We start from the raw sequence: 25,618 nt of genomic DNA on the forward strand, positions 1-25,618 counted from the left end.
TGCCATTAAACTGTAAAGATAATGCCATTAAAGCCGTTAAACTGTAAAGATAATGCCATTAATGGAGTTAAACTGTAAAGATAATGCCATTAAACTGTAAAGATAATGCCATTAATGCCGTTAAACTGTAAAGATAATGCCATTTTGAAGCACACCAATTATCAGACAGTACCTCAAGAATAATAAGATATAGTCACTCACTACGCATTGTGTTTCCCCCTCCTGTAGGAAGCGCTATAAGAGGGTCCTGGCCAGCACCGTCACTATCCAGAAGAACTACAGAGCTCACTTCTGGAGACGTGTGTTCCTTCGTCTCCGCACCGCCGCTGTCATTCTACAGAAACGCCAGCGTGGTCGGCTGGCCCGAGGCCTCTATCGCCACCTCTCTGAGGAGAAGAAGAGGAGAGAGGAGGAGGAGGAGAGAAGGCAGGTAGAGGGGGAGAGGAGGAGGCTGGAGGAAGAGAAGAGACAAGAGGAAGAGGAGACACGGAGGGTGTTGGAGCTGGAGGAGGTGAGGAGGAGGAAGGAGGAGGAGAGACTGAGGGTGTTGGAGCTGGAGGAGGTGAGGAGGAAGGAGGAGGAGAGACTGAGGGTGTTGGAGTTGGAGGAGGTGAGGAGGAGGAAGGAGGAGGAGAGACTGAGACTACAAAAGGAGCAGGAAGCAGCGAAGAGAAAAGAGGAGGAGCTTTGCAACGGACAGCAAGTAAAAGACGCAGAGAGCGCTACAGCCAACAACAGGTACACTAGTAGCAGTGTGCCGTCTGTCATTCCAGTCTGTCTACAGCCCTCTGTCTTTACTCTTCATCTTCTAATCATCTTCCTCTTCTTCTCTCCACTTAGGAACTCCCTGGGGTTGGATTCTCCTGCTCCCCATAAGGAGGTGTCCCTGCACCCCCACACCTCCGAGGAGGAGTCTCGTCAGATGGAAGAGATCCTTCGGTTGGAGAAGGAGATTGAGAGGCTGCAGCGCCAGAAGGAGGACGGGGTGTCCATGTTAGGGGACGGCCTGGGAGGAAGCAGGGAGGAGCTCCGGCAGAGGAGAGACGCAGAGATCTACCGGCTGGAGAAGGAGGCGTCTCGCGTGGCCACGGAGTTCCTGGAGCTCCTGGACTTTGGGGGTCTGGAACAGAGTCTGTCCAGCGAGGAGAACCTCCACGACCCCTCAGAGAGCACCGCTCCCCTGGCCCCGGTCGAGGAAGAGGAGGTGGACGAGGGATTCCATGCTGAGGAGGAGTGTCTCGGTAACGGTATCCTCCTGCCTGACTTCCCTCTACCCGCGGAGGTTCCTCTGGACCAGGAGGTCTTCTCCACTCTCCCTCCTTCTCCTGCTGCCTTCGCTGAGAGTCTGGTAGCACATGCCCTGGCCCTCTCGCAGACCCCGTGTTGCCCCCCTGTTTACTACCCCCTCACCTCTATTGCCCCTGCACACCACCCTGCTCCTCCTCTCCCTGCCCTCACCAACGGAGGTGGTAAGGCTCTCTGTCACCAACCCACCAGGAGAATAGAGGTGGCTCCAGAGACAAACAGTGTACCCAGAAGAGTGGACGTGGTACACGACAGACCCTGCGCCAGGGTAGATGTTATGCCAACTAGAAGAGACGTGGTACCCTCCAGATTCCCAGAGGTTGTGCCAGTCAGGAGAGTGGAGCTAGTGCCCACGGTGCCTGTCCCAGGGGCCAGGGAGGTGAGAGAGGAGGTGTCATTCAGCATCCTACCAGACACAGAGTCATACTGCGACCAGGAGGAGTTTGAGGAGGTGCAGGGGAATACAGGCTCTGGAGACGTAGCCAGTATCATTGACGGACATGCTACTGATGAGGACGTGCTGAGGAAATCATCCTGTACTCAGAACAGCCTGGACTCCTTCAGAGGCAGCTCAGACTCTGTGAGTCGCATGTTTACGTACCTGTACTGCATTTATATACCTGTACTACATATATATATACCTGTACTGCATTTATATACCTGTACTACATATATATATATACCTGTACTGCGTTTATATACCTGTACTGCGTTTATATACCTGTACTGCATATATATATACCTGTACTGCATTTATATACCTGTACTGCATATATATATACCTGTACTGCATATATATATATACCTGTACTGCATTTATATACCTGTACTACATTTATATACCTGTACTGCATATATATATACCTGTACTGCGTTTATATGTTAGTCATTTAGCATCCGCTTTTTTCAAGATCTGAAGATCAAGAACTGTACCAACTACATACTACTATTCCAACTACGTAGTACATACTACTGTACCAACTACATACTATTGTACCAACTATGTAGTACATACTACTGTACCAACTACATACTATTGTACCAACTATGTAGTACATACTACTGTACCAACTACATACTATTGTACCAACTACGTAGTACATACTACTGTACCAACTACATACTATTGTACCAACTATGTAGTACATACTACTGTACCAACTACATACTATTGTACCAACTATGTAGTACATACTACTGTACCAACTACATACTATTGTACCAACTATGTAGTACATACTACTGTACCAAGTACATACTACTGTACCAACTACATACTACTGTACCAACTACATACTACTATTCCAACTACGTAGTACACACTACTGTACCAACTGCATGGTACATACTACTGTACCTACTGCATACTACTGTACCAACTACATACATTTACATTTTAGTCATTTAGCAGACGCTCTTATCCAGAGCGACTTACAGTAGTGAATGCATACATTTCATACATTGTTTTTTTTTTTTTTTTTTTTTTTTTTTTTTTTAAATTGTACTGGCCCCCCGTGGGAATCGAACCCACAACCCTGGCGTTGCACACACCATGCTCTACCAACTGAGCATGGTGTTTGTACCAACTACATACTACTGTACCAACTACATACTACATACTACTGTACCAACTACATACTACTGTACCACATACAGTTGAAGTCTGAAGTTTACATACACCTCAGCCAAATACATTTAAACTCAGTTTTTCACAATTCCTGACATTTAATCCTAGTAAACATTCCCTGTCTTAGGTCAGTTAGGATCACCACTTTACTTTATTTCATCACATTCTCAGTGGGTCAGAAATGTACATACACTCAATTAGTATTTGGTAGCATTGCCTTTAAATTGTTTAACTTGGGTCAAACGTTTCGGGTAGCCTTCCACAAGATTCCCACAATAAGTTAGGTGAATGTTGGCCCATTCCTCCTGACAGAGCTGGTGTAACTGAGTCAGGTTTGTAGACCTCCTTGCTCGCACACACTTTTTCAGCTCTGCCCACAAACATTCTATAGGATTGAGGTCAAGGCTTTATGACGGCCACTCCAATACCTTGACTTTGTTGTCCTTAAGCTATTTTGCCACGACTTTGGAAGTATGCTTGGGGTCATCGTCCATTTGAAAGACCCATTTGCGAACAAGCTTTAACGTCCTGACTGATGTCTTGAGATGTTGCTTCAATACATCCACATAATTTTCCTTCCTCATGAGGCCATCTATTTTGTGACGTGCACCAGCACCTCCTGCAGCAAAGCACCCCCACAACATGATGCCCCCACCCCCGTGCTTCACGGTTGGGGTGGTGTTCTCCGGGCTTGCAAGCCTCCCCCATTTTCCTCCAAACACAACGATGGTCATTATGGCCAAACAGTTTTATTTTTGTTTCATCAGACCAGAGGACATTTCTCTAAAAAGTGCGATCTTTGTCCCCATGTGCAGTTGCAAACCGTAGTCCGGCTTATTTATGTCGGTTTTGGAGCAGTGGCTTCTTCCTTGCTGAGCGGCCTTTCAGGTTATGTCGATATAGGACTCTTTTTACTGTGGATATAGATACTTTTGTACCTGTTTCCTCCAGTATCTTCACAAGGTCCTTTGCTGTTGTTCTGGGATTGATTTGCACTTTTCACACCAAAGTACGTTCATCTCTAGGAGACAGAACGTGTCTCCTTCACGAGCGGTATGATGGCTGCGTGGTCCCATGGTGTTTATACTGGTGTACTATTGTTTGTACAGATGAACGTGGTACCTTCAGGCGTTTGGAAATTGCTCCCAAGGATGAACCAGACTTTTGGAGGTCTACAATTTGTTTTCTGAGGTCTTGGCTGATTTCTTTTGATTTTCCCATGATGTCAAGCAAAGAGGCACTGAGTTTGAAGGTAGGCCTTGAAATACATCCACAGGTACTCCTCCAATTGACTCAAATTATGTTAGCCTATCAGAAGGTTCTAAAGCCATGACATAATTTTCTGGAATTTTCCAAGCTGTTTAAAGGCATAGTCAACTTAGTGTATGTAAACTTCTGACCTACTGGAATTGTGATACAGTGAATTATAAGTGAAATAATCTGTCTGTAAACAATTGTTGGAAAAATGACTTGTGTCATGCACAAAGTATATGTCCTAACCGACTTGCCAAAACTATAGTTTGTTAACAAGACATTTGTGGATTTGTTGAAAAATGAGTTTTAATGACTCCAACCTAAGTGTATGTAAACTTCCGACTTCAACTGTAGTTCTGTACCAGCTACATACAATGCTGTGCAAAAGCTTTCGGCAGGTGTGAAAAAAATGCTGTAAAGTAAGATTGCTTTCAACAATAGACATGTTAAAACCTCTAAAATACTGCCCCCAAACAGGTTAATAGATTATATTTATCAATTAACTAAAAGCAAAGGAAGTGGTACAGTGGTACATGGATCCCAGCCGACCCAAAACAATGGTGCCTTAGAAGTATTGGATTGATGAGGAGTTGAAACATTTTAGGGTTGAGAGAGATGAAGGAAACGGGAAGTTAATAAGTCTGGCTGCACAACCGATTTAACTAACGTACTGCAGATTGAGAATTTGTGTGACTAAACCGAATAAAAAGAAGAAGACACTATGAAACAAAGATAAATGACAGAGAATGATGGAGCACCTTAAATGAAATTTTGGGCAAAAAGGCAAACTCAGCTCCATCATTCATTGAATCAGATGGCTCATTCATCACAAAACCCAGTGATATTACCAACTACTTTAATGAATTTTTTTTCGCTGGCAAGATTAGCAAACTTAGGCTTGACATGCCAGAAACAAACGCTCGCCACAGGAGTCGCTTGTGCGCGATGGGACATGGACATCCATGCCGGCAAAACTCTCCCCTAACCCAGACGACGCTGGGCCAATTGTGTGCCGCCCCATGGGTCTCCCGGTCGCGGCCGGCCACGACAGAGCCTGGACTCGAACCCAGAATCTCTAGTGGCACAGCTTGCGCTGCGCTGCGATGCCTTAGACCACTGCCCCGAGTACTTAACAAAGAGCTGCAGTTAGTTTCAGAATGGGTGGCAAGGAATAAGTTAGTCCTAAATATTTAAAAAATAAAAGCATTGTATTTGGGACAAAACATTCACTAAATCTTGTACTAAATAATGTGGAAATTGAGCACGTTGAGCTGACTAAACTGCTTGCTGTAACCCTGGATTGTAAACTGTCCTGGTGAAAACATATTGATACAACAGTAGCTAAGATGGGGAGAAGTCTGTCCATAATAAAGCACTGCTCTACCTTCTTAACAACACTATCAACAAGGCAGGTCCTACAGGCCCTAGTTTCTACCTTCTTAACAACACTATCAACAAGGCAGGTCCTACAGGCCCTAGTTTCTACCTTCTTAACAACACTATCAACAAGGCAGGTCCTACAGACCCTAGTTTCTACCTTAACAACACTATCAACAAGGCAGGTCCTACAGGCCCTAGTTTCTACCTTCTTAACAACACTATCAACAAGGCAGGTCCTACAGAACCTAGTTTTGTTGCAGCTGGACTGCTGTTCAGTCGTGTGGTCAGTAGCCACAAAAAAGGACTTAGGAAAATTGCAATTGTCTCAGAACAGGGCAGCACGGCTGGCCCTTGGATGTACACAGAGAGCTAATATTAATAATATACATGTCAATCTCTCCTGGCTCAAAATGGAGGAGAGATTGACTTCATCACTACTTGTATTTATGAGAGGTATTGACATGTTGAATGCACTGAGCTGTCTGTCTAAGACAGCCGCTGTCTTGACAGGAACTAATGGGGATCCATAATAAACCCCAGGAAGAGTAGCTGCTGCCTTGGCAGGAACTAATGAGGATCCATAATAAACCCCAGGAAGAGTAGCTGCTGCCTTGGCAGGAACTAATGAGGATCCATAATAAACCCCAGGAAGAGTAGCTGCTGCCTTGGCAGGAACTAACGGGGATCCATAATAAACCCCAGGAAGAGTAGCTGCTGCCTTGGCAGGAACTAATGGGGATCCATAATAAATCCCAGGAAGAGTAACTGCTGCCTTGGCAGGAACTAACGGGGATCCATAATAAACCCCAGGAAGAGTAGCTGCTGCCTTGGCAGGAACTAATGGGGATCCATAATAAACCGACATCTTATTTTTATAACAAAATTAGCAAGAAGCACGGTCCCCAAGACAACACGGTGATGAGCTTGAGAGCACTAATCAGCGTTTCCACTCCTTCAAGTCTCAATCAGTCAATGACTTCTCACATGAATCAAACTTGTTCCTTCTTGAATCTCAGGGTGCAGAGTTGAATTGGAAGATGTCCCCTACGTTACTAATAGACATAGGCCTTCCAGTCAAATACCTTTTGCTCTGTAATAATCTCTTGTGGACGGATGCACGCAACAGAAATCCAGCATCAGACGATATTATGCATGATTTCTGTTCTGGGTGTCTGAGATACGGTGGCCCTCTGCACGGTGGCCCTCTGCACGGTGGCCCTCTGCACGGTGGCCCTCTGCACGGTGGCCCTCTGCACGGTGGCCCTCTGCACGGTGGCCCTCTGCACGGTGGCCCTCTGCACGGTGGCCCTCTGCACGGTGATCCTCTGGTGATCCTCTGCACGGTGATCCTCTGCACAGTGGCCCTCTGCACGGTGATCCTCTGGTGATCCTCTGTACGGTGGCCCTCTGCACGGTGGCCCTCTGCACGGTGATCCTCTGGTGATCCTCTGCACGGTGATCCTCTGCACGGTGGCCCTCTGCACGGTGATCCTCTGGTGATCCTCTGCACGGTGATCCTCTGCACGGTGGCCCTCTGCACGGTGGCCCTCTGGTGATCCTCTGTACGGTGGCCCTCTGCACGGTGGCCCTCTGCACGGTGATCCTCTGGTGATCCTCTGCACGGTGGCCCTCTGCACGGTGATCCTCTGGTGATCCTCTGCACGGTGGCCCTCTGCACGGCGGCCCTCTGCACGGTGGCCCTCTGCACGGTGGCCCTCTGCACGGTGGCCCTCTGCACGGTGGCCCTCTGCACGGTGGCCCTCTGCACGGTGATCCTCTGGTGATCCTCTGCACGGTGGCCCTCTGCACGGTGGCCCTCTGCACGGTGGCCCTCTGCACGGTGGCCCTCTGCACAGTGGCCCTCTGCACGGTGATCCTCTGCACGGTGGCCCTCTGCACGGTGATCCTCTGGTGATCCTCTGCACGGTGGCCCTCTGCACGGTGGCCCTCTGCACGGTGGCCCTCTGCACGGTGGCCCTCTGCACGGTGGCCCTCTGCACGGTGATCCTCTGCACGGCGGCCCTCTGCACGGCGGCCCTCTGCACGGCGGCCCTCTGCACGGCGGCCCTCTGCACGGCGGCCCTCTGCACGGCGGCCCTCTGCACGGCGGCCCTCTGCACGGCGGCCCTCTGCACGGCGGCCCTCTGCACGGTGGCCCTCTGCACGGTGATCCTCTGCACGGTGATCCTCTGCACGGTGGCCCTCTGCACGGTGATCCTCTGCACGGCGATCCTCTGCACGGCGGCCCTCTGCACGGCGGCCCTCTGCACGGCGGCCCTCTGCACGGCGGCCCTCTGCACGGCGGCCCTCTGCACGGTGATCCTCTGGTGATCCTCTGCACGGCGATCCTCTGCACGGCGGCCCTCTGCACGGTGATCCTCTGGTGATCCTCTGCACGGTGGCCCTCTGTACGGTGGCCCTCTGCACGGTGGCCCGCTGCACGGTGGCCCTCTGCACGGTGGCCCTCTGCACGGTGGCCCTCTGCACGGTGGCCCTCTGCACGGTGGCCCTCTGCACGGTGATCCTCTGCACGGTGGCCCTCTGCACGGTGGCCCTCTGCACGGTGATCCTCTGCACGGTGGCCCTCTGCACGGTGGCCCTCTGCACGGTGGCCCTCTGCACGGTGATCCTCTGCACGGTGATCCTCTGCACGGTGGCCCTCTGCACGGTGGCCCAGTTGGTTGAGCATGGTGCTTCCTACACCTGGATACTGGGATCTGAGCTGTCTGCTAAATGGCTATGTAATAATGAATCTCTGTGTGTTGTCTCAGTTTATAGACAGTGACACAAGCAACGATGACTATGTGGACACAGACGAGGAGGTGTCCAACGGGAGGGTGAATCTTCTGAACGGCTCTGGGCCTCCGTACTTCCACAGCTACCTCTACATGAAGGGTGAGTACTGAGTAACCTCATCCCCAGGCTTGAATCGCAGGCGCATGGAGCCTGAGGTGGTGTGGTTAAAATAGAGACTGGAGAACGACGGCTACAGCTGTATTAGATTGGATTTTAGAAAATCACCAATCAGAAGAAATGTCTTCCCTGTGGCTCAGTTGGTAGAGCATGGTGTTTGCAACGCCAGCAGGGTGTTTGCAACGCCAGGGTTGTGAGTTCGATTCCCACGGGGGGCCAGTACGATTAAAAAAGGGGAAAAAAATGCATGAAATGTATGCATTCACTACTGTAAGTCGCTCTGGATAAGAGCGTCTGCTAAATGACTAAAATGTAAAATGTATTAGATTGGACTTTGGTGATTGAACATTTCTTCTGATTAGACGATGTAACTCCATGTTATTTTTAGAGAGCCCAGTTGATTCTAAGTTTGGACATATAAAGTTTATATGTGAAAACAATTTCTTACAATCATACTTTCCAATTTCCCGAACTCCCTCGTTTAGCCCATTACTTGCGCTGCTCGCCCTTTGAAATCCACAAAGAGAGGGAGGCGCTAGATGGTGATGGACTGATGGATTAGCCAATTAAAACCAGCAGCTGTTTTCGTTGCTCCTGCCATATATTGCCATTCAAGTCCCGTTGTACTGAGGCACTCTGAAATGCTCTGAAACCAGACGTCTGGACAGAGAGAGAGTTCTGAGGCGCTCTGAAACCAGACGTCTGGACAGAGAGAGAGTTCTGAGGCGCTCTGAAACCAGACGTCTGGACAGAGTTCTGAGGCGCTCTGAAACCAGACGTCTGGACAGAGTGAGTTCTGAGGCGCTCTGAAACCAGACGTCTGGACAGAGTGAGAGTTCTGAGGCGCTCTGAAACCAGACGTCTGGACAGAGTGAGTTCTGAGGCGCTCTGAAACCAGACGTCTGGACAGAGAGAGAGTCAGCTGGTGGACCACTGGCCAACAGGCATGTCGGGGTTTCATGTTGCACTGAAGACACTGTTGTAGTGTTGTGGTCCTCTGGCTGGTAGACCAACAGAGCCTGGAAACAACACGTTAGTAGACCAGTAAGTCCTCTGGCTGGCTGGCTGGCTGGCTGGCTGGTAGACCAACAGAGACCAGTAAGTCCTCTGGCTGGCTGGCTGGCTGGCTGGTACACCAACAGAGACCAGTAAGTCCTCTGGTTGGCTGGCTGGTACACCACCAGATACCAGTAAGTCCTCTGGTTGGCTGGCTGGTACATCACCAGAGACCAGTTAGTCCTCTGGCTGGCTGGCTGGTACACCCCCAGAGACCAGTAAGTCCTCTGGCTGGCTGGCTGGCTGGTACACCACCAGATACCAGTAAGTCCTGGCTGGCTGGCTGGTATACCACCAGATACCAGTAAGTTCTCTGGCTGGCTGGCTCTTACATCACCAGAGACCAGTAAGTCCTCTGGCTGGCTGGCTGGCTGGCTGGCTGGCTGGCTGGTACATCACCAGAGACCAGTTAGTCCTCTGGCTGACTGGCTGGTACACCACCAGAGACCAGTAAGTCCTCTGGCTGGCTGGCTGGCTGGTACATCATCAGAGACTAGTAAGTCCTCTGGCTGGCTGGCTGGCTGGCTGGCTGGCTGGCTGGCTTGCTGGCTGGCTGGCTGGTACACCACCAGAGACCAGTTAGTCCTCTGGCTGGCTGGCTGGCTGGCTGGTACACCACCAGAGACCAGTTAGTCCTCTGGCTGGCTGGCTGGCTGGTACACCACCAGAGACCAGTTAGTCCTCTGGCTGGCTGGCTGGTACACCACCAGAGACCAGTAAGTCCTCTGGCTGGCTGGCTGGTACACCACCAGAGACCAGTAAGTCCTCTGGCTGGCTGGCTGGTACACCACCAGAGACCAGTAAGTCCTCTGGCTGGCTGGCTGGTACATCACCAGAGACCAGTTAGTCCTCTGGCTGGCTGGCTGGTACACCACCAGAGACCAGTTAGTCCTCTGGCTGGCTGGCTGGCTGGCTGGTACATCACCAGAGACCAGTTAGTCCTCTGGCTGGCTGGCTGGCTGGCTGGTACACCACCAGAGACCAGTTAGTCCTCTGGCTGGCTGGCTGGTACATCACCAGAGACCAGTAAGTCCTCTGGTTGGCTGGTACACCAACAGAGACCAGTAAGTCCTCTGGCTGGCTGGCTGGTACACCAACAGAGACCAGTTAGTCCTCTGGCTGGCTGGCTGGCTGGCTGGTACACCACCAGAGAGTGGTATCTTGTGTTATCGCCTATGAACCTCTCCCTTTTAACAATCTACATTCTGCAACGACTGCAACATTTATTGTCATTAATCGTCATCTTCTGTCTTTCTCTCCAAGGCTCTCTGTAAAACCAGTGTAAAACACTTAGTATTAACTGCTGTTAAAAGGGATTTCTAAATACGTTAGCTCGTTGATAACCCCCTCCCCCTCACTCACACACCTGCGTTCTCCAGGTGGACTGATGATCCCATGGCGACGGAGGTGGTGTGTATTGAAGGATGACACCTTCATGTGGTTCAGGGCTAAGCAGGACAGTCTGAAGAGTGGCTGGCTGTATAAGAAGGGAGGTGGAATGTCCACTCTGTCCAGAAGGAACTGGAAGCAGCGTTGGTTCGTACTGAGAGACGATAAACTCATGTACTTTGAGAACGACAGCGAGGACAAGCTGAAGGGGACCATCGACATCCGCGCCGCCAGGTAAGAATCTGATCCCATATCTGATGAAACTTGGCGTTGTTGGCTAACCTAACATTCACCTCCAAGGCTTCATTCACACAGGCAGACAGATTCTGATCTTTTTCCCCACTAATTGGTATTTTGACAAATCACATCAGATCTTTTTCAGCTGGTCTAATTGGTCTAAAGAACAATTAGTGAAAAGATCAGAATTGGGCTGCTTGTGTAAACACAGCCATGTTCTTTCCAGTAACAGTTTCTCTTCTCGTGATTTTACTTTTTAGAACTCTGGCAAAAATTCATCTTATACATTACTAGATGAATACATTATTAGATGAATACATTACTAGATGAATACATTATTAGATGAATACATTATTAGATGAATACATTACTAGATGAATACATTATTAGATGAATACATTACTAGATGAATACATTACTAGATGAATACATTATTAGATGAATACATTACTAGATGAATACATTATTAGATGAATACATTACTAGATGAATACATTACTAGATGAATACATTACTAGATGAATACATTATTAGATGAATACATTACTAGATGAATACATTACTAGATGAATACATTACTAGATGAATACATTATTAGATGAATACATTACTAGATGAATACATTACTAGATGAATACATTATTAGATGAATACATTATTAGATGAATACATTACTAGATGAATACATTACTAGATGAATACATTATTAGATGAATACATTACTAGATGAATACATTATTAGATGAATACATTACTAGATGAACACATTACTAGATGAATACATTACTAGCTGAATACATTATTAGATGAACACATTATTAGATTAATACATTATTAGATTAATACATTACTAGATGAATACATTATTAGATGAATACATTACTAGATGAATACATTATTAGATGAATACATTACTAGATGAATACATTATTAGATGAATACATTACTAGATGAACACATTACTAGATGAATACATTACTAGCTGAATACATTATTAGATGAACACATTATTAGATTAATACATTATTAGATTAATACATTACTAGATCAATACATTATTAGATTAATACATTATTAGATTAATACATTATTAGATTAATATACTGCTCAAAAAAATAAAGGGAACACTTAAACAACACATCCTAGATCTGAATGAAAGAAATAATCTTATTAAATACTTTTCACTTTACATAGTTGAATGTGCTGACAACAAAATCACACAAAAATAATCAATGGAAATCCAATTTATCAACCCATGGAGGTCTGGATTTGGAGTCACACTCAAAATGAAAGTGGAAAACCACACTACAGGCTGATCCAACATTGATGTAATGTCCTTAAAACAAGTCAAAATGAGGCTCAGTAGTGTGTGTGGCCTCCACGTGCTTGTATGACCTCCCTACAACGCCTGGGCATGCTCCTGATGAGGTGGCGGATGGTCTCCTGAGGGATCTCCTCCCAGACCTGGACTAAAGCATCCGCCAACTCCTGGACAGTCTGTGGTGCAACGTGGCGTTGGTGGATGGAGCGAGACATGATGTCCCAGATGTGCTCAATTGGATTCAGGTCTGGGGAACGGGCGGGCCAGTCCATAGCATCAATGCCTTCCTCTTGCAGGAACTGCTGACACACTCCAGCCACATGAGGTCTAGCATTGTCTTGCATTAGGAGGAACCCAGGGCCAACCGCACCAGCATATGGTCTCACAAGGGGTCTGAGGATCTCTTCTCGGTACCTAATGGCAGTCAGGCTACCTCTGGCGAGCACATGGAGGGCTGTGCGGCCTCCCAAAGAAATGCCACCCCACACCATGACTGACCCACCGCCAAACCAGTCATGCTGGAGGATGTTGCAGGCAGCAGAACGTTCTCCACGGCGTCTCCAGACTCTGACACGTCTGTCACGTGCTCAGTGTGAACCTGCTTTCATCTGTGAAGCGCACAGGGCGCCAGTGGCGAATGTGCCAATCTTGGTGTTCTCTGGCAAATGCCAAACGTCCTGCACGGTGTTGGGCTGTAAGCACAACCCCCACCTGTGGACGTTTGGCCCTCATACGACCCTCATGGAGTCTGTTTCTGACCGTTTGAGCAGACACATGCACATTTGTGGCCTGCTGGAGGTCATTTTGGCAGTGCTCCTCCTGCTCATCCTTGCACAAAGACGGAGGTAGCGGTCCTGCTGCTGGGTTGTTGCCCTCCTACGGCCTCCTCCACATCTCCTGATGTACTGGCCTGTCTCCTGGTAGCGCCTCCATGCTCTGGACACTACACTGACAGACACAGCAAACCTTCTTGCCACAGCTCGCATTGATGTGCCATCCTGGATGAGCTGCACTACCTGAGCCACTTGTGTGGGTTGTAGACTCCGTCTCATGCTACCACTAGAGTGAAAGCACCGCCAGCATTCAAAAGTAACCAAAACATCAGCCAGGAAGCATAGGAACTGAGAAGTGGTCTGTGGTCCCCACCTGCAGAACCACTCCTTTATTGGGGGTGTCTTGCTAATTGCCTATAATTTCCACCTGTTGTCTATTCCATTTGCACAACAGCATGTGAAATTTATTGTCAATCAGTGTTGCTTCCTAAGTGGACAGTTTGATTTCACAGAAGTGTGATTGACTTGGAGTTACATTGTGTTGTTTAAGTGTTCCCTTTATTTTTTTGAGCAGTGTACATTACTAGATTAATACATTACTAGATGGATACATTACTAGATGGATACATTACTAGATGAATAAATTACTAGATGAATAAATTACTAGATGAATAAATTACTAGATGGATACATTACTAGATGGATACATTACTAGATGGATACATTACTAGATGGATACATTACTAGATGAATTTGTTATTAGCGGAATACATTACTAGATGAATACATTATTAGATTAATACATTACTAGATGAATACATTACTAGATGAATACATTACTAGATTAATACATTACTAGATAAATACATTATTAGATTAATACATTACTAGATTAATACATTATTAGATTAATACATTATTAGCTGAATTCATTACTAGATGAATACATTACTAGATGAATGCATTATTAGCTGAATTGTTATTCTATCCTGCTGTCCACAGGGACATAGTGGATAACCTGTCTCTAACCTGTGGTGTCCTATCCTGCTGTCCACAGGGACATAGTGGATAACCATGCCAAGGAGAACGCTTTGAACATTGTGACTGAAGAGAGAACCTACCACATCTATGCAGAGACTCCTGAAGACGCCAGGTGTGTTAAGACTCTAGCCCTCTGCTCTCCAGACTCTAGCCCTCTGCTCTCCAGACTCTAGCCCTCTGCTCTCCAGACTCTAGCCCTCTGCTCTCCAGACTCTAGCCCTCTGCTCTCCAGACTCTAGCCCTCTGCTCTCCAGACTCTAGCCCTCTGCTCTCCAGACTCTAGCCCTCTGCTCTCCAGACTCTAGCCCTCTGCTCTCCAGACTCTAGCCCTCTGCTCTCCAGACTCTAGCCCTCTGCTCTCCAGACTCTAGCCCTCTGCTCTCCAGACTCTAGCCCTCTGCTCTCCAGACTCTAGCCCTCTGCTCTCCAGACTCTAGCCCTCTGCTCTCCAGACTCTAGCCCTCTGCTCTCCAGACCAGACTCTAGCCCTCTGCTCTCCAGACTCTAGCCCTCTGCTCTCCAGACTCTAGCCCTCTGCTCTCCAGACTCTAGCCCTCTGCTCTCCAGACTCTAGCCCTCTGCTCTCCAGACTCTAGCCCTCTGCTCTCCAGACTCTAGCCCTCTGCTCTCCAGACTCTAGCCCTCTGCTCTCCAGACTCTAGCCCTCTGCTCTCCAGACTCTAGCCCTCTGCTCTCCAGACTCTAGCCCTCTGCTCTCCAGACTCTAGCCCTCTGCTCTCCAGACTCTAGCCCTCTGCTCTCCAGACTCTAGCCCTCTGCTCTCCAGACTCTAGCCCTCTGCTCTCCAGACTCTAGCCCTCTGCTCTCCAGACTCTAGTCTACAACACCATGGAACTATAGAATCAGACAGTAGTCTGTTAAACACATGACATTTACACAGAGTAGTAGTCTGATGGGTCTGCTAGTAACAGCTGGTAGATGTTGTATTACCCCTAGTGGTCCACCAGTGTTGTATAGATGTTGTAGTAACCCTAGTGGTCCACCAGTGTTGTATAGATGTTGTATTAACCCTAGTGGTCCACCAGTGTTGTATAGATGTTGTATTAACCCCTAGTGGTCCACAAGTGTTGTATAGATGTTGTCTTAACCCCTAGTGGTCCACCAGTGTTGTATAAATGTTGTATTAACCCTAGTGGTCCACCAGTGTTGTATAGATGTTGTATTAACCCTAGTGGTCCACCAGTGTTGTATAGATGTTGTATTAACCCTAGTGGTCCACCAGTGTTGTATAGATGTTGTATTAACCCCTAGTGGTCCACCAGTGTTGTATAGATGTTGTATTAACCCCTAGTGGTCCACCAGTGTTGTATAGATGTTGTATTAACCCCTAGTGGTCCACCAGTGTTGTATAGATGTTGTATTAACCCCTAGTGGTCCACCAGTGTTGTATAGATGTTGTATTACCCCTAGTGGTCCACCAGTGTTGTATAGATGTTGTATTACCCCTAGTGGTCCACCAGTGTTGTATAGATGTTGTATTAACCCTAGTGGTCCACCAGTGTTGTATATATGTTGTATTAACCCCTAGTGGTCCACCAGTGCATTGCTCTGTGGAATTCTTACATCTCTCCCCATCACACTCTCTCTCCAGTGGCTGGTTCAACATGCTGAGTCGTGTCCACAGTGCCAATCCAGACCAGCTGATGGAGATGAGCCACGAGCAGGCCAACCCCAAGAACGCTGTGGTCGGTACTACCCTCCTCCATCACATCTATCAATCTCTAGGAGTTACAGCATTGCAGTGTTCATGTTGACTGACGATATGACAATGTTCTGAACTTCAAATTTCACCACAGGGAACTGTGGATGTCGGATTGATCGACTCTGTGTGCGCCTCAGACAACCCTGACAGACCCAATTCGTTTGTCATCATCACTGCTAACCGTGTGATCCACTGCAACACTGAGATGCCTGAGGAGATGCACCACTGGATCGGCCTGCTGCAGAAACCTAAAGGAGACACCAGGATAGACGGGCAGGAGTTCTTCGTCAGAGGTCAGTGATTTACAGTACCTGTACGTCAAAGTTCATTTGTGGAATTTCTTTCTTTCTTAATGTGTTTGAGCCAATCAGTTGTGTTGTGTCAAGGTAGGGGTACAGGTAGGGGTGGTATACAGAAGATAGCCCTATTTGGTAAAAGACAAAGTCCATATTATGGCAAGAACAGCTCAAATAAGCAAAGAGAAACGACAGTCCATCATTACTTTAAGACATGAAGGAAGGTCAGTCAATCCGGAAAATGTCAAGTACTTTTTAAGTTTCTTCAAGTGCAGTCGCAAAAACCATCAAGCGCTATGATGAAACTGGCTCTCATGAGGACCGCCACAGGAATGGAAGACCCAGAGTTACCTCTGCTGCAGAGGATAAGTTCATTAGAGTTACCAGCCTCAGAAATCGGCAATTAACTTTACCTCAGATTGCAGCCCAAATAACTGCTTCACAGAGTTCAAGTAACAGACACATCTCAACATCAACTGTTCAGAGGAGACTGTGTGAATCAGGCCTTCATGGTCACATTGCTGCAAAGAAACCATGACTAAAGGACACCAATAATAAGAAGAGACTTGCTTGGGCCAAGAAACACGAGCAATGGACATTAGACTGGTGGCAGTCTGTCCTTTGGTCGGATGAGTCCAAATTTGAGATTTTTGGTTCCAACCGTCGTGTCTTTGTGAGACGCAGAGTAGGTGAACAGATGATCTCCGCATGTGTGGTTCCCACCGTCAAGCATGGAGGAGGAGGTGTGGGGTTGCTATGCTGGTGACGCTGTGATTTATTTAGAATTCAAGGTACACTTAACCAGCATGGCTATCTCAGCATTCTACAGCGATACGCCATCCCATTTGTGCTTTGTGGGACTCATTTGTTTTTCAACAGGACAATGACCCAAAACACACTTAAAGTCTGTGTAAAGGCTATTTGACCAAGAAGGAGAGTGATGGAGTGCTGCGTCAGATGACCTGACCTCGACAATCATCCGACCTCAACCCAATTGGGATGAGTTGGACCGCAGACTAAAGAAAAAGCAGCCAACAAGTGCTCAGCATATATGGGAACTTCTTCAAGACTTTTGGAAAAGCATTCCAGGTGACTACCTCATGAAGCTGGTTGAGAGAATGCCAAGAGTGTGCAAAGCTGTCATCATGGCAAAGGGTGGCTACTTTCAAGAATCTCAAATCTAAAATACATTTTGATTTCTTTGCCACTTTTTTGGTTACTACATGATTCCATATGTGTTATTTCATAGTTTTGATGTCTTCACTGTTATTCTACAATGTAGAAAATAGTAGAAATAAAGAAAAACCCTGGAATGAGTAGGTGTGTCTAAACTTTTGACTGGTCCTGTATATATATTGGAACAATCATGAACATTTTAACAACTGATTTTTCGTCTATTCTCAGTACTGGACAATACCTTTAATTTTCTTCTCTCTCTCTCCTCCCAGGTTGGCTTCACAAGGAGATCAAGGCTAAGAGCACTAGTCTGAAGCTGAAGAAGAGATGGTTTGTTTTAACCTCTAATTCTCTGGACTACTACAAGTCTTCAGAGCGCAATGTGTCCAAGCTGGGGACCCTGGTCCTCAACAGTCTCTGCTCTGTGGTCCAGCCCGACGAGAAGGTGTTCAAGGACACAGGTCGGTAGAGACAGAATGTGGCACCCTTTTTCCCCCCTTCATAGTGCCATAGGGCTCTGCCATTTGGGATACAGACCGGGAGAGTAGTGACCTGTGCTGCGCCTTGCTTTTCTAACCTGGTCCCAGATCGGTTTGTGTCGTCTTGACAGTTCCTATTAGTGACAAAGAGTTGGCAAGACACAGCAAAAAAAATACATCTGGGACCAGGCTAATGCATTTCAGCCAGTCCATGTGTGTCTGTCGAACATACAATACTCTGTCGTAATCACACCTGAAATTGATTTGCTATCGTACGATTGTCAATGCTCCTTGATTCACTCTGACTATTTTATATCCCCCACCAGGTTACTGGAGCATCATCGTCCACGGCCGTAAACACTCGTACCACCTCTACACCAAACTACTGAACGAGGCTATGCGCTGGGCGTCGGCCATACAGGGGGCTATCGACAGCAAGGTTCCCATAGAGACACCCACACAGCAACTCATCAGGGATATCAAGGTACAGCCAATCAACAACCTTCATATTGCCAGTTAACCAATTACCAGCCTTCATACTGACATGGTCATTTTCATGGTCAGATGAATTTGCACTTTTTTAGCCTGGTTACAGATCTGTTTGTGCCGTCTTGCCAACATACTATGTCATTGATGCGTGTTTGGCACAAACAGATCTGAGACCAGTTTAGTTACATTTATCCCTGAGCTCAAATGTAACCCCTGTTCCTCCTCCTAGCTGTGGCGTCATTCACCATCGCAGCCTCTGTTTATGGCCAACAGGGACACACAGTCACACTGTAGTGTAGTGAGGTACTAAACTGGGCCTGTATAGTAACACTGTAGTGAAGTGAGGTACTAAACTGGACCAGTACAATATGTGGAAAAAGTCATGGGGTCTGAATACTTTCCTCAGGCACTGTAAGCACCCCCTTAAGTATAATGAATTATGGTCCCACCCCCCATAGTGTTGCTATGGTCCACAGGAGTTGGCAAGACCGCACAAACAGATTAGCCTGTTCAAGCGAACTGACGGCTGTATTCTTGTTTTGATTCACACTACAAACAGACTAGTGTTGACCTCTGACTCTTAGCTCCTGACCTCTGTGTATCCCCCCCCCCCCCCCCCCCCCCAGGAGAGCAGTCTGAACGTGGAGGCTGTGGAACAGACATACTGGAGGAACCCTATCCTCAGATATACCCAGCACCCGCTCCACTCCCCCCTGCTGCCTCTGCCTTACGGGGAGGTCAACATCCACCGTGAGTTATTACTGCTTTAACCCAACGACCTATTTTAATCCTCCAAGGACTTCTACTACAACCTCTTTAACCCTCCAAGGGCTTCGACTACAACCTCTTTAACCCTCCAAGGACTTTGACTACAACCTCTTTAACCCTCCAAGGACTTCTACTACAACCTCTTTAACCCTCCAAGGGCTTCTACTACAACCTCTTTAACCCTCCAAGGACTTCTACTACAACCTCTTTAACCCTCCAAGGACTTCGACTACAACCTCTTTAACCCTCCAAGGACTTCGACTACAACCTCTTTAACCCTCCAAGGACTTCTACTACAACTGTACAGTTTTACCATTCGTTCCGGTTGGCAGAAATTAAACGTATAAAGCCCCGTGGCTTTCTCTCACCATGCTTTTGTTAATGAAGTCTCTCTCTTTCTGTTTCTCTCTCTCTCTCCTCCCCCCAGTCCATAAGGAGAATGGCTATGCCAGCCTGCAGGACGAGGCAGTGAAGATCTTCAACTCTCTGCAGGAGATGGAGGCTGTGTCTGATCCGGTCCCGATCATCCAGGGTATCCTCCAGACCTGCCAGGACCTACGCCTGCTCCGAGACGAGGTCTACTGCCAGCTCATCAAGCAGACCAATCACGTGCCTCAGCCCAACAGCTCGGCCAATCGCGCCCACTGGCACCTCCTCTCCTGTATGAGCTGTACCTTCCTGCCCAGCCGGGGCATCCTGCGCTACCTCAAGTTCCACCTTAAAGGGTACTTTATTTACCTACAGTTCCACCTTAAAGGGTACTTTATTTATCTCCAGTTCCACCTTAAAGGGTACTTTATTTACCTCCAGTTCCACCTTAAAGGGTACTTTACCTCCAGTTCCACCTTAAAGGGTACTTTATTTACCTCCAGTTCCACCTTAAAGGGTACTTTATTTACCTCCAGTTACATCTTAAAGGGTACTTTATTTACCTCCAGTTCCACCTTAAAGGGTACTTTATTTACCTCCAGTTCCACCTTAAAGGGTACTTTATTTACCTCCAGTTCCACCTTAAAGGGTACTTTATTAACCACCAGTTCCACCTTAAAGGGTACTTTATTTCCCTCCAGTCCCACCTTAAAGGGTACTTTATTTCCCTCCAGTTCCACCTTAAAGGGTACTTTATTTCCCTCCAGTTCCACCTTAAAGGGTACTTTATTTCCCTCCAGTTCCACCTTAAAGTGTACTTTATTTCCCTCCAGTTCCACCTTAAAGGGTACTTTATTTAACTCCAGTTCCACCTTAAAGGGTACTTTATTTACCTCTTTATTTACCTCCAGTTCCACCTTAAAGAGTACTTTATTTACCTCCAGTTCCATCTTAAAGGTACTTTATTTACCTCCAGTTCCATCTTAAAGGGTACTTTATTTACCTCCAGTTCCACCTTAAAGGGTACTTTATTTCCCTCCAGTTCCACCTTAAAGGGTACTTTATTTCCCTCCAGTTCCACCTTAAAGGGTACTTTATTTCCCTCCAGTTCCACCTTAAAGGGTACTTTATTTCCCTCCAGTTCCACCTTAAAGGGTACTTTATTTACCTCCAGTTCCACCTTAAAGGGTACTTTATTTACCTCCAGTTCCACCTTAAAGGGTACTTTATTAACCACCAGTTCCACCTTAAAGGGTACTTTATTTCCCTCCAGTCCCACCTTAAAGGGTACTTTATTTCCCTCCAGTTCCACCTTAAAGGGTACTTTATTTCCCTCCAGTTCCACCTTAAAGGGTACTTTATTTACCTCCAGTTACATCTTAAAGGGTACTTTATTTACCTCCAGTTCCACCTTAAAGGGTACTTTATTTACCTCCAGTTCCACCTTAAAGGGTACTTTATTTACCTCCAGTTCCACCTTAAAGGGTACTTTATTAACCACCAGTTCCACCTTAAAGGGTACTTTATTTCCCTCCAGTCCCACCTTAAAGGGTACTTTATTTCCCTCCAGTTCCACCTTAAAGGGTACTTTATTTCCCTCCAGTTCCACCTTAAAGGGTACTTTATTTCCCTCCAGTTCCACCTTAAAGTGTACTTTATTTCCCTCCAGTTCCACCTTAAAGGGTACTTTATTTAACTCCAGTTCCACCTTAAAGGGTACTTTATTTACCTCTTTATTTACCTCCAGTTCCACCTTAAAGAGTACTTTATTTACCTCCAGTTCCATCTTAAAGGTACTTTATTTACCTCCAGTTCCATCTTAAAGGGTACTTTATTTACCTCCAGTTCCACCTTAAAGGGTACTTTATTTCCCTCCAGTTCCACCTTAAAGGGTACTTTATTTCCCTCCAGTTCCACCTTAAAGGGTACTTTATTTCCCTCCAGTTCCACCTTAAAGGGTACTTTATTTACCTCCAGTTCCATCTTAAAGGTACTTTATTTACCTCCAGTTCCACCTTAAAGGGTACTTTATTTACCTCCAGTTCCACCTTAAAGGGTACTTTATTAACCACCAGTTCCACCTTAAAGGGTACTTTATTTCCCTCCAGTCCCACCTTAAAGGGTACTTTATTTCCCTCCAGTTCCACCTTAAAGGGTACTTTATTTCCCTCCAGTTCCACCTTAAAGGGTACTTTATTTCCCTCCAGTTCCACCTTAAAGTGTACTTTATTTCCCTCCAGTTCCACCTTAAAGGGTACTTTATTTAACTCCAGTTCCACCTTAAAGGGTACTTTATTTACCTCTTTATTTACCTCCAGTTCCACCTTAAAGAGTACTTTATTTACCTCCAGTTCCATCTTAAAGGTACTTTATTTACTTCCAGTTCCATCTTAAAGGGTACTTTATTTACCTCCAGTTCCACCTTAAAGGGTACTTTATTTCCCTCCAGTTCCACCTTAAAGGGTACTTTATTTCCCTCCAGTTCCACCTTAAAGGGTACTTTATTTCCCTCCAGTTCCACCTTAAAGGGTACTTTATTTACCTCCAGTTCCATCTTAAAGGTACTTTATTTACCTCCAGTTCCACCTTAAAGGGTACTTTATTTACCTCCAATTCCACCTTAAAGGGTACTTTATTTACCTCTTTATTTACCTCCAGTTCCACCTTAAAGGGTACTTTATTTACCTCCAGTTCCACCTTAAAGGGTACTTTATTTCTTTATTTCTTTATTTCCACTGAAGGTAGATGGAAGGCCATGTTAAGAATGGTGACCTACCACTGAAGGTAGATGGAAGGCCATGTTAAGAATGGTGACCTACCACTGAAGGTAGATGGAAGGCCATGTTAAGAATGGTGACCTACCACTGAAGGTAGATGGAAGGCCATGTTAAGAATGGTGACCTACCACTGAAGGTAGATGGAAGGCCATGTTAAGAATGGTGACCTACCACTGAAGGTAGATGGAAGGCCATGTTAAGAATGGTGACCTACCACTGAAGGTAGATGGAAGGCCATGTTAAGAATGGTGACCAGACTATCACCCCTTGCAACGACTGTCACCCGGGTTTTTAACCTAGTGACGATGAATGACTGGTGCATAAACTCATATCCTGTCTGTCAAATACAGACCAATCAGCATCCTCCCTGTCATCTTGATGTGAGCAACTACAGACCAATCAGCATCCTCCCTGTCATCTTGATGTGAGCAACTACAGACCACTCAGCATCCTCCCTGTCATCTTGATGTGAGCAACTACAGACCAATCAGCATCCTCCCTGCCATCTTGATGTGAGCAACAGACCAATCAGCATCCTCCGTGTCATCTTGATGTGAGCAACTACAGACCAATCAGCATCCTCCCTGTCATCTTGATGTGAGCAACTACAGACCAATCAGCATCCTCCTTGTCATCTTGATGTGAGCAACTATAGACCAATCAGGATCCTCCTTGTCATCTTGTCATCATCGACAGTATGTTACTATCTCCTAGAGGTGAACAAGGCCAGTTTGGGTTCAGGGTGAACCACTCAACAGAGACAGTATGTTACTATCTCCTAGAGGTGAACCACTCAACAGAGACCGTATGTTACTATCTCCTAGAGGTGAACCACTCAACAGAGACAGTATGTTACTATCTCCTAGAGATGAACCACTCAGAGACATTATGTTACTATCTCCTAGAGGTGAACCACTCAACAGAGACAGTATGTTACTATCTCCTAGAGATGAACCACTCAACAGAGACCGTATGTTACTATCTCCTAGAGGTGAACCACTCAACAGAGACAGTATGTTACTATCTCCTAGAGATGGACCACTCAGAGACATTATGTTACTATCTCCTAGAGATGAACCACTCAACAGAGACAGTATGTTACTATCTCCTAGAGGTGAACCACTCAACAGAGACAGTATGTTACTATCTCCTAGAGGTGAACCACTCAACAGAGACAGTATGTTACTATCTCCTGGAGGTGAACCACTCAACAGAGACAGTATGTTACTATCTCCTAGAGGTGAACCACTCAACAGAGACCGTATGTTACTATCTCCTAGAGGTGAACCACTCAACAGAGACAGTATGTTACTATCTCCTAGAGGTGAACCACTCAACAGAGACAGTATGTTACTATCTCCTAGAGGTGAACCACTCAACAGAGACAGTATGTTACTATCTCCTAGAGGTGAACCACTCAACAGAGACAGTATGTTACTATCTCCTAGAGGTGAACCACTCAACAGAGACAGTATGTTACTATCTCCTAGAGATGAACCACTCAACAGAGACAGTATGTTACTATCTCCTAGAGGTGAACCACTCAACAGAGACAGTATGTTACTATCTCCTAGAGGTGAACCACTCAACAGAGACAGTATGTTACTATCTCCTAGACGTGAACCACTCAACAGAGACAGTATGTTACTATCTCCTAGAGATGAACCACTCAACAGAGACAGTATGTTACTATCTCCTAGAGATGAACCACTCAACAGAGACAGTATGTTACTATCTCCTAGAGATGAACCACTCAACAGAGACAGTATGTTACTATCTCCTAGACGTGAACCACTCAACAGAGACAGTATGTTACTATCTCCTAGAGATGAACCACTCAGAGACAGTATGTTACTATCTCCTAGAGGTGAACCACTCAACAGAGACAGTATGTTACTATCTCCTAGAGATGAACCACTCAGAGACAGTATGTTACTATCTCCTAGAGGTGAACCACTCAACAGAGACAGTATGTTACTATCTCCTAGAGGTGAACCACTCAACAGAGACAGTATGTTACTATCTCCTAGACGTGAACCACTCAACAGAGACAGTATGTTACTATCTCCTAGAGGTGAACCACTCAGAGACAGTATGTTACTATCTCCTAGAGGTGAACCACTCAACAGAGACAGTATGTTACTATCTCCTAGAGATGAACCACTCAACAGAGACAGTATGTTACTATCTCCTAGAGGTGAACCACTCAACAGAGACAGTATGTTACTATCTCCTAGAGGTGAACCACTCAACAGAGACAGTATGTTACTATCTCCTAGAGGTGAACCACTCAACAGAGACAGTATGTTACTATCTCCTAGAGATGAACCACTCAACAGAGACAGTATGTTACTATCTCCTAGAGATGAACCACTCAACAGAGAGTATGTTACTATCTCCTAGACGTGAACCACTCAACAGAGACAGTATGTTACTATCTCCTAGAGATGAACCACTCAGAGACAGTATGTTACTATCTCCTAGAGGTGAACCACTCAACAGAGACAGTATGTTACTATCTCCTAGAGATGAACCACTCAGAGACAGTATGTTACTATCTCCTAGAGGTGAACCACTCAACAGAGACAGTATGTTACTATCTCCTAGAGGTGAACCACTCAACAGAGACAGTATGTTACTATCTCCTAGACGTGAACCACTCAACAGAGACAGTATGTTACTATCTCCTAGAGGTGAACCACTCAGAGACAGTATGTTACTATCTCCTAGAGGTGAACCACTCAACAGAGACAGTATGTTACTATCTCCTAGAGATGAACCACTCAACAGAGACAGTATGTTACTATCTCCTAGAGGTGAACCACTCAACAGAGACAGTATGTTACTATCTCCTAGAGGTGAACAAGGCCAAGCTGGACAAAGGTGCAGTAGGTGCAGTTCTCCTCAGAAAAATCCTTTGACACTGAATCACAATGTCCTCGTCTCCAAGCCGTCCAACTTCAAACATCTCATCAAGTGTTTTAAAATGGATTGAGTCTTATCAAATCGTATCCGGCTGACCGGATGCAATGGGACCTACCATCACCAAGGGAACACACTATGGGAGTACCACAGGGTTCAATCCTGGGCCCTTTGTTATTTAGTCTCTACCAGGTCGTGGATGATAGTTATTTATACACATGGGGAAAATTCTGATCAAGTTGCAAGCAAACTAAGGGTATCGTTGTCGAAAGTGGCTGAAAGGCTCAACCACTACTGCCTCACCCTCAATGTGGGGGGAAAAA

General features: G+C 46.3%; 1 protein-coding gene across 1 annotated transcript in view; it reads left to right on the forward strand.

Moving 5' to 3' along the window:
* The window catches only part of myo10l3 (myosin X, like 3), a 159,101-nt gene that overhangs the window by 110,635 nt on the left and 22,848 nt on the right, over positions 1–25,618 (forward strand). Inside the window, exons 22-32 of the mRNA XM_029702003.1 lie at positions 229–738; positions 841–1,885; positions 8,338–8,461; positions 10,915–11,158; positions 14,313–14,408; positions 15,909–16,002; positions 16,114–16,312; positions 17,764–17,952; positions 18,297–18,454; positions 19,086–19,209; positions 19,655–19,952. Of these exons, the coding sequence (XP_029557863.1) occupies positions 229–738; positions 841–1,885; positions 8,338–8,461; positions 10,915–11,158; positions 14,313–14,408; positions 15,909–16,002; positions 16,114–16,312; positions 17,764–17,952; positions 18,297–18,454; positions 19,086–19,209; positions 19,655–19,952 (3,081 nt within the window). The remainder of the gene's footprint in view (positions 1–228; positions 739–840; positions 1,886–8,337; positions 8,462–10,914; positions 11,159–14,312; positions 14,409–15,908; positions 16,003–16,113; positions 16,313–17,763; positions 17,953–18,296; positions 18,455–19,085; positions 19,210–19,654; positions 19,953–25,618) is intronic.

Source organism: Salmo trutta, chromosome 20, assembly GCF_901001165.1.
Source record: "Salmo trutta chromosome 20, fSalTru1.1, whole genome shotgun sequence".
NCBI classification, from domain to species: domain Eukaryota; kingdom Metazoa; phylum Chordata; class Actinopteri; order Salmoniformes; family Salmonidae; genus Salmo; species Salmo trutta.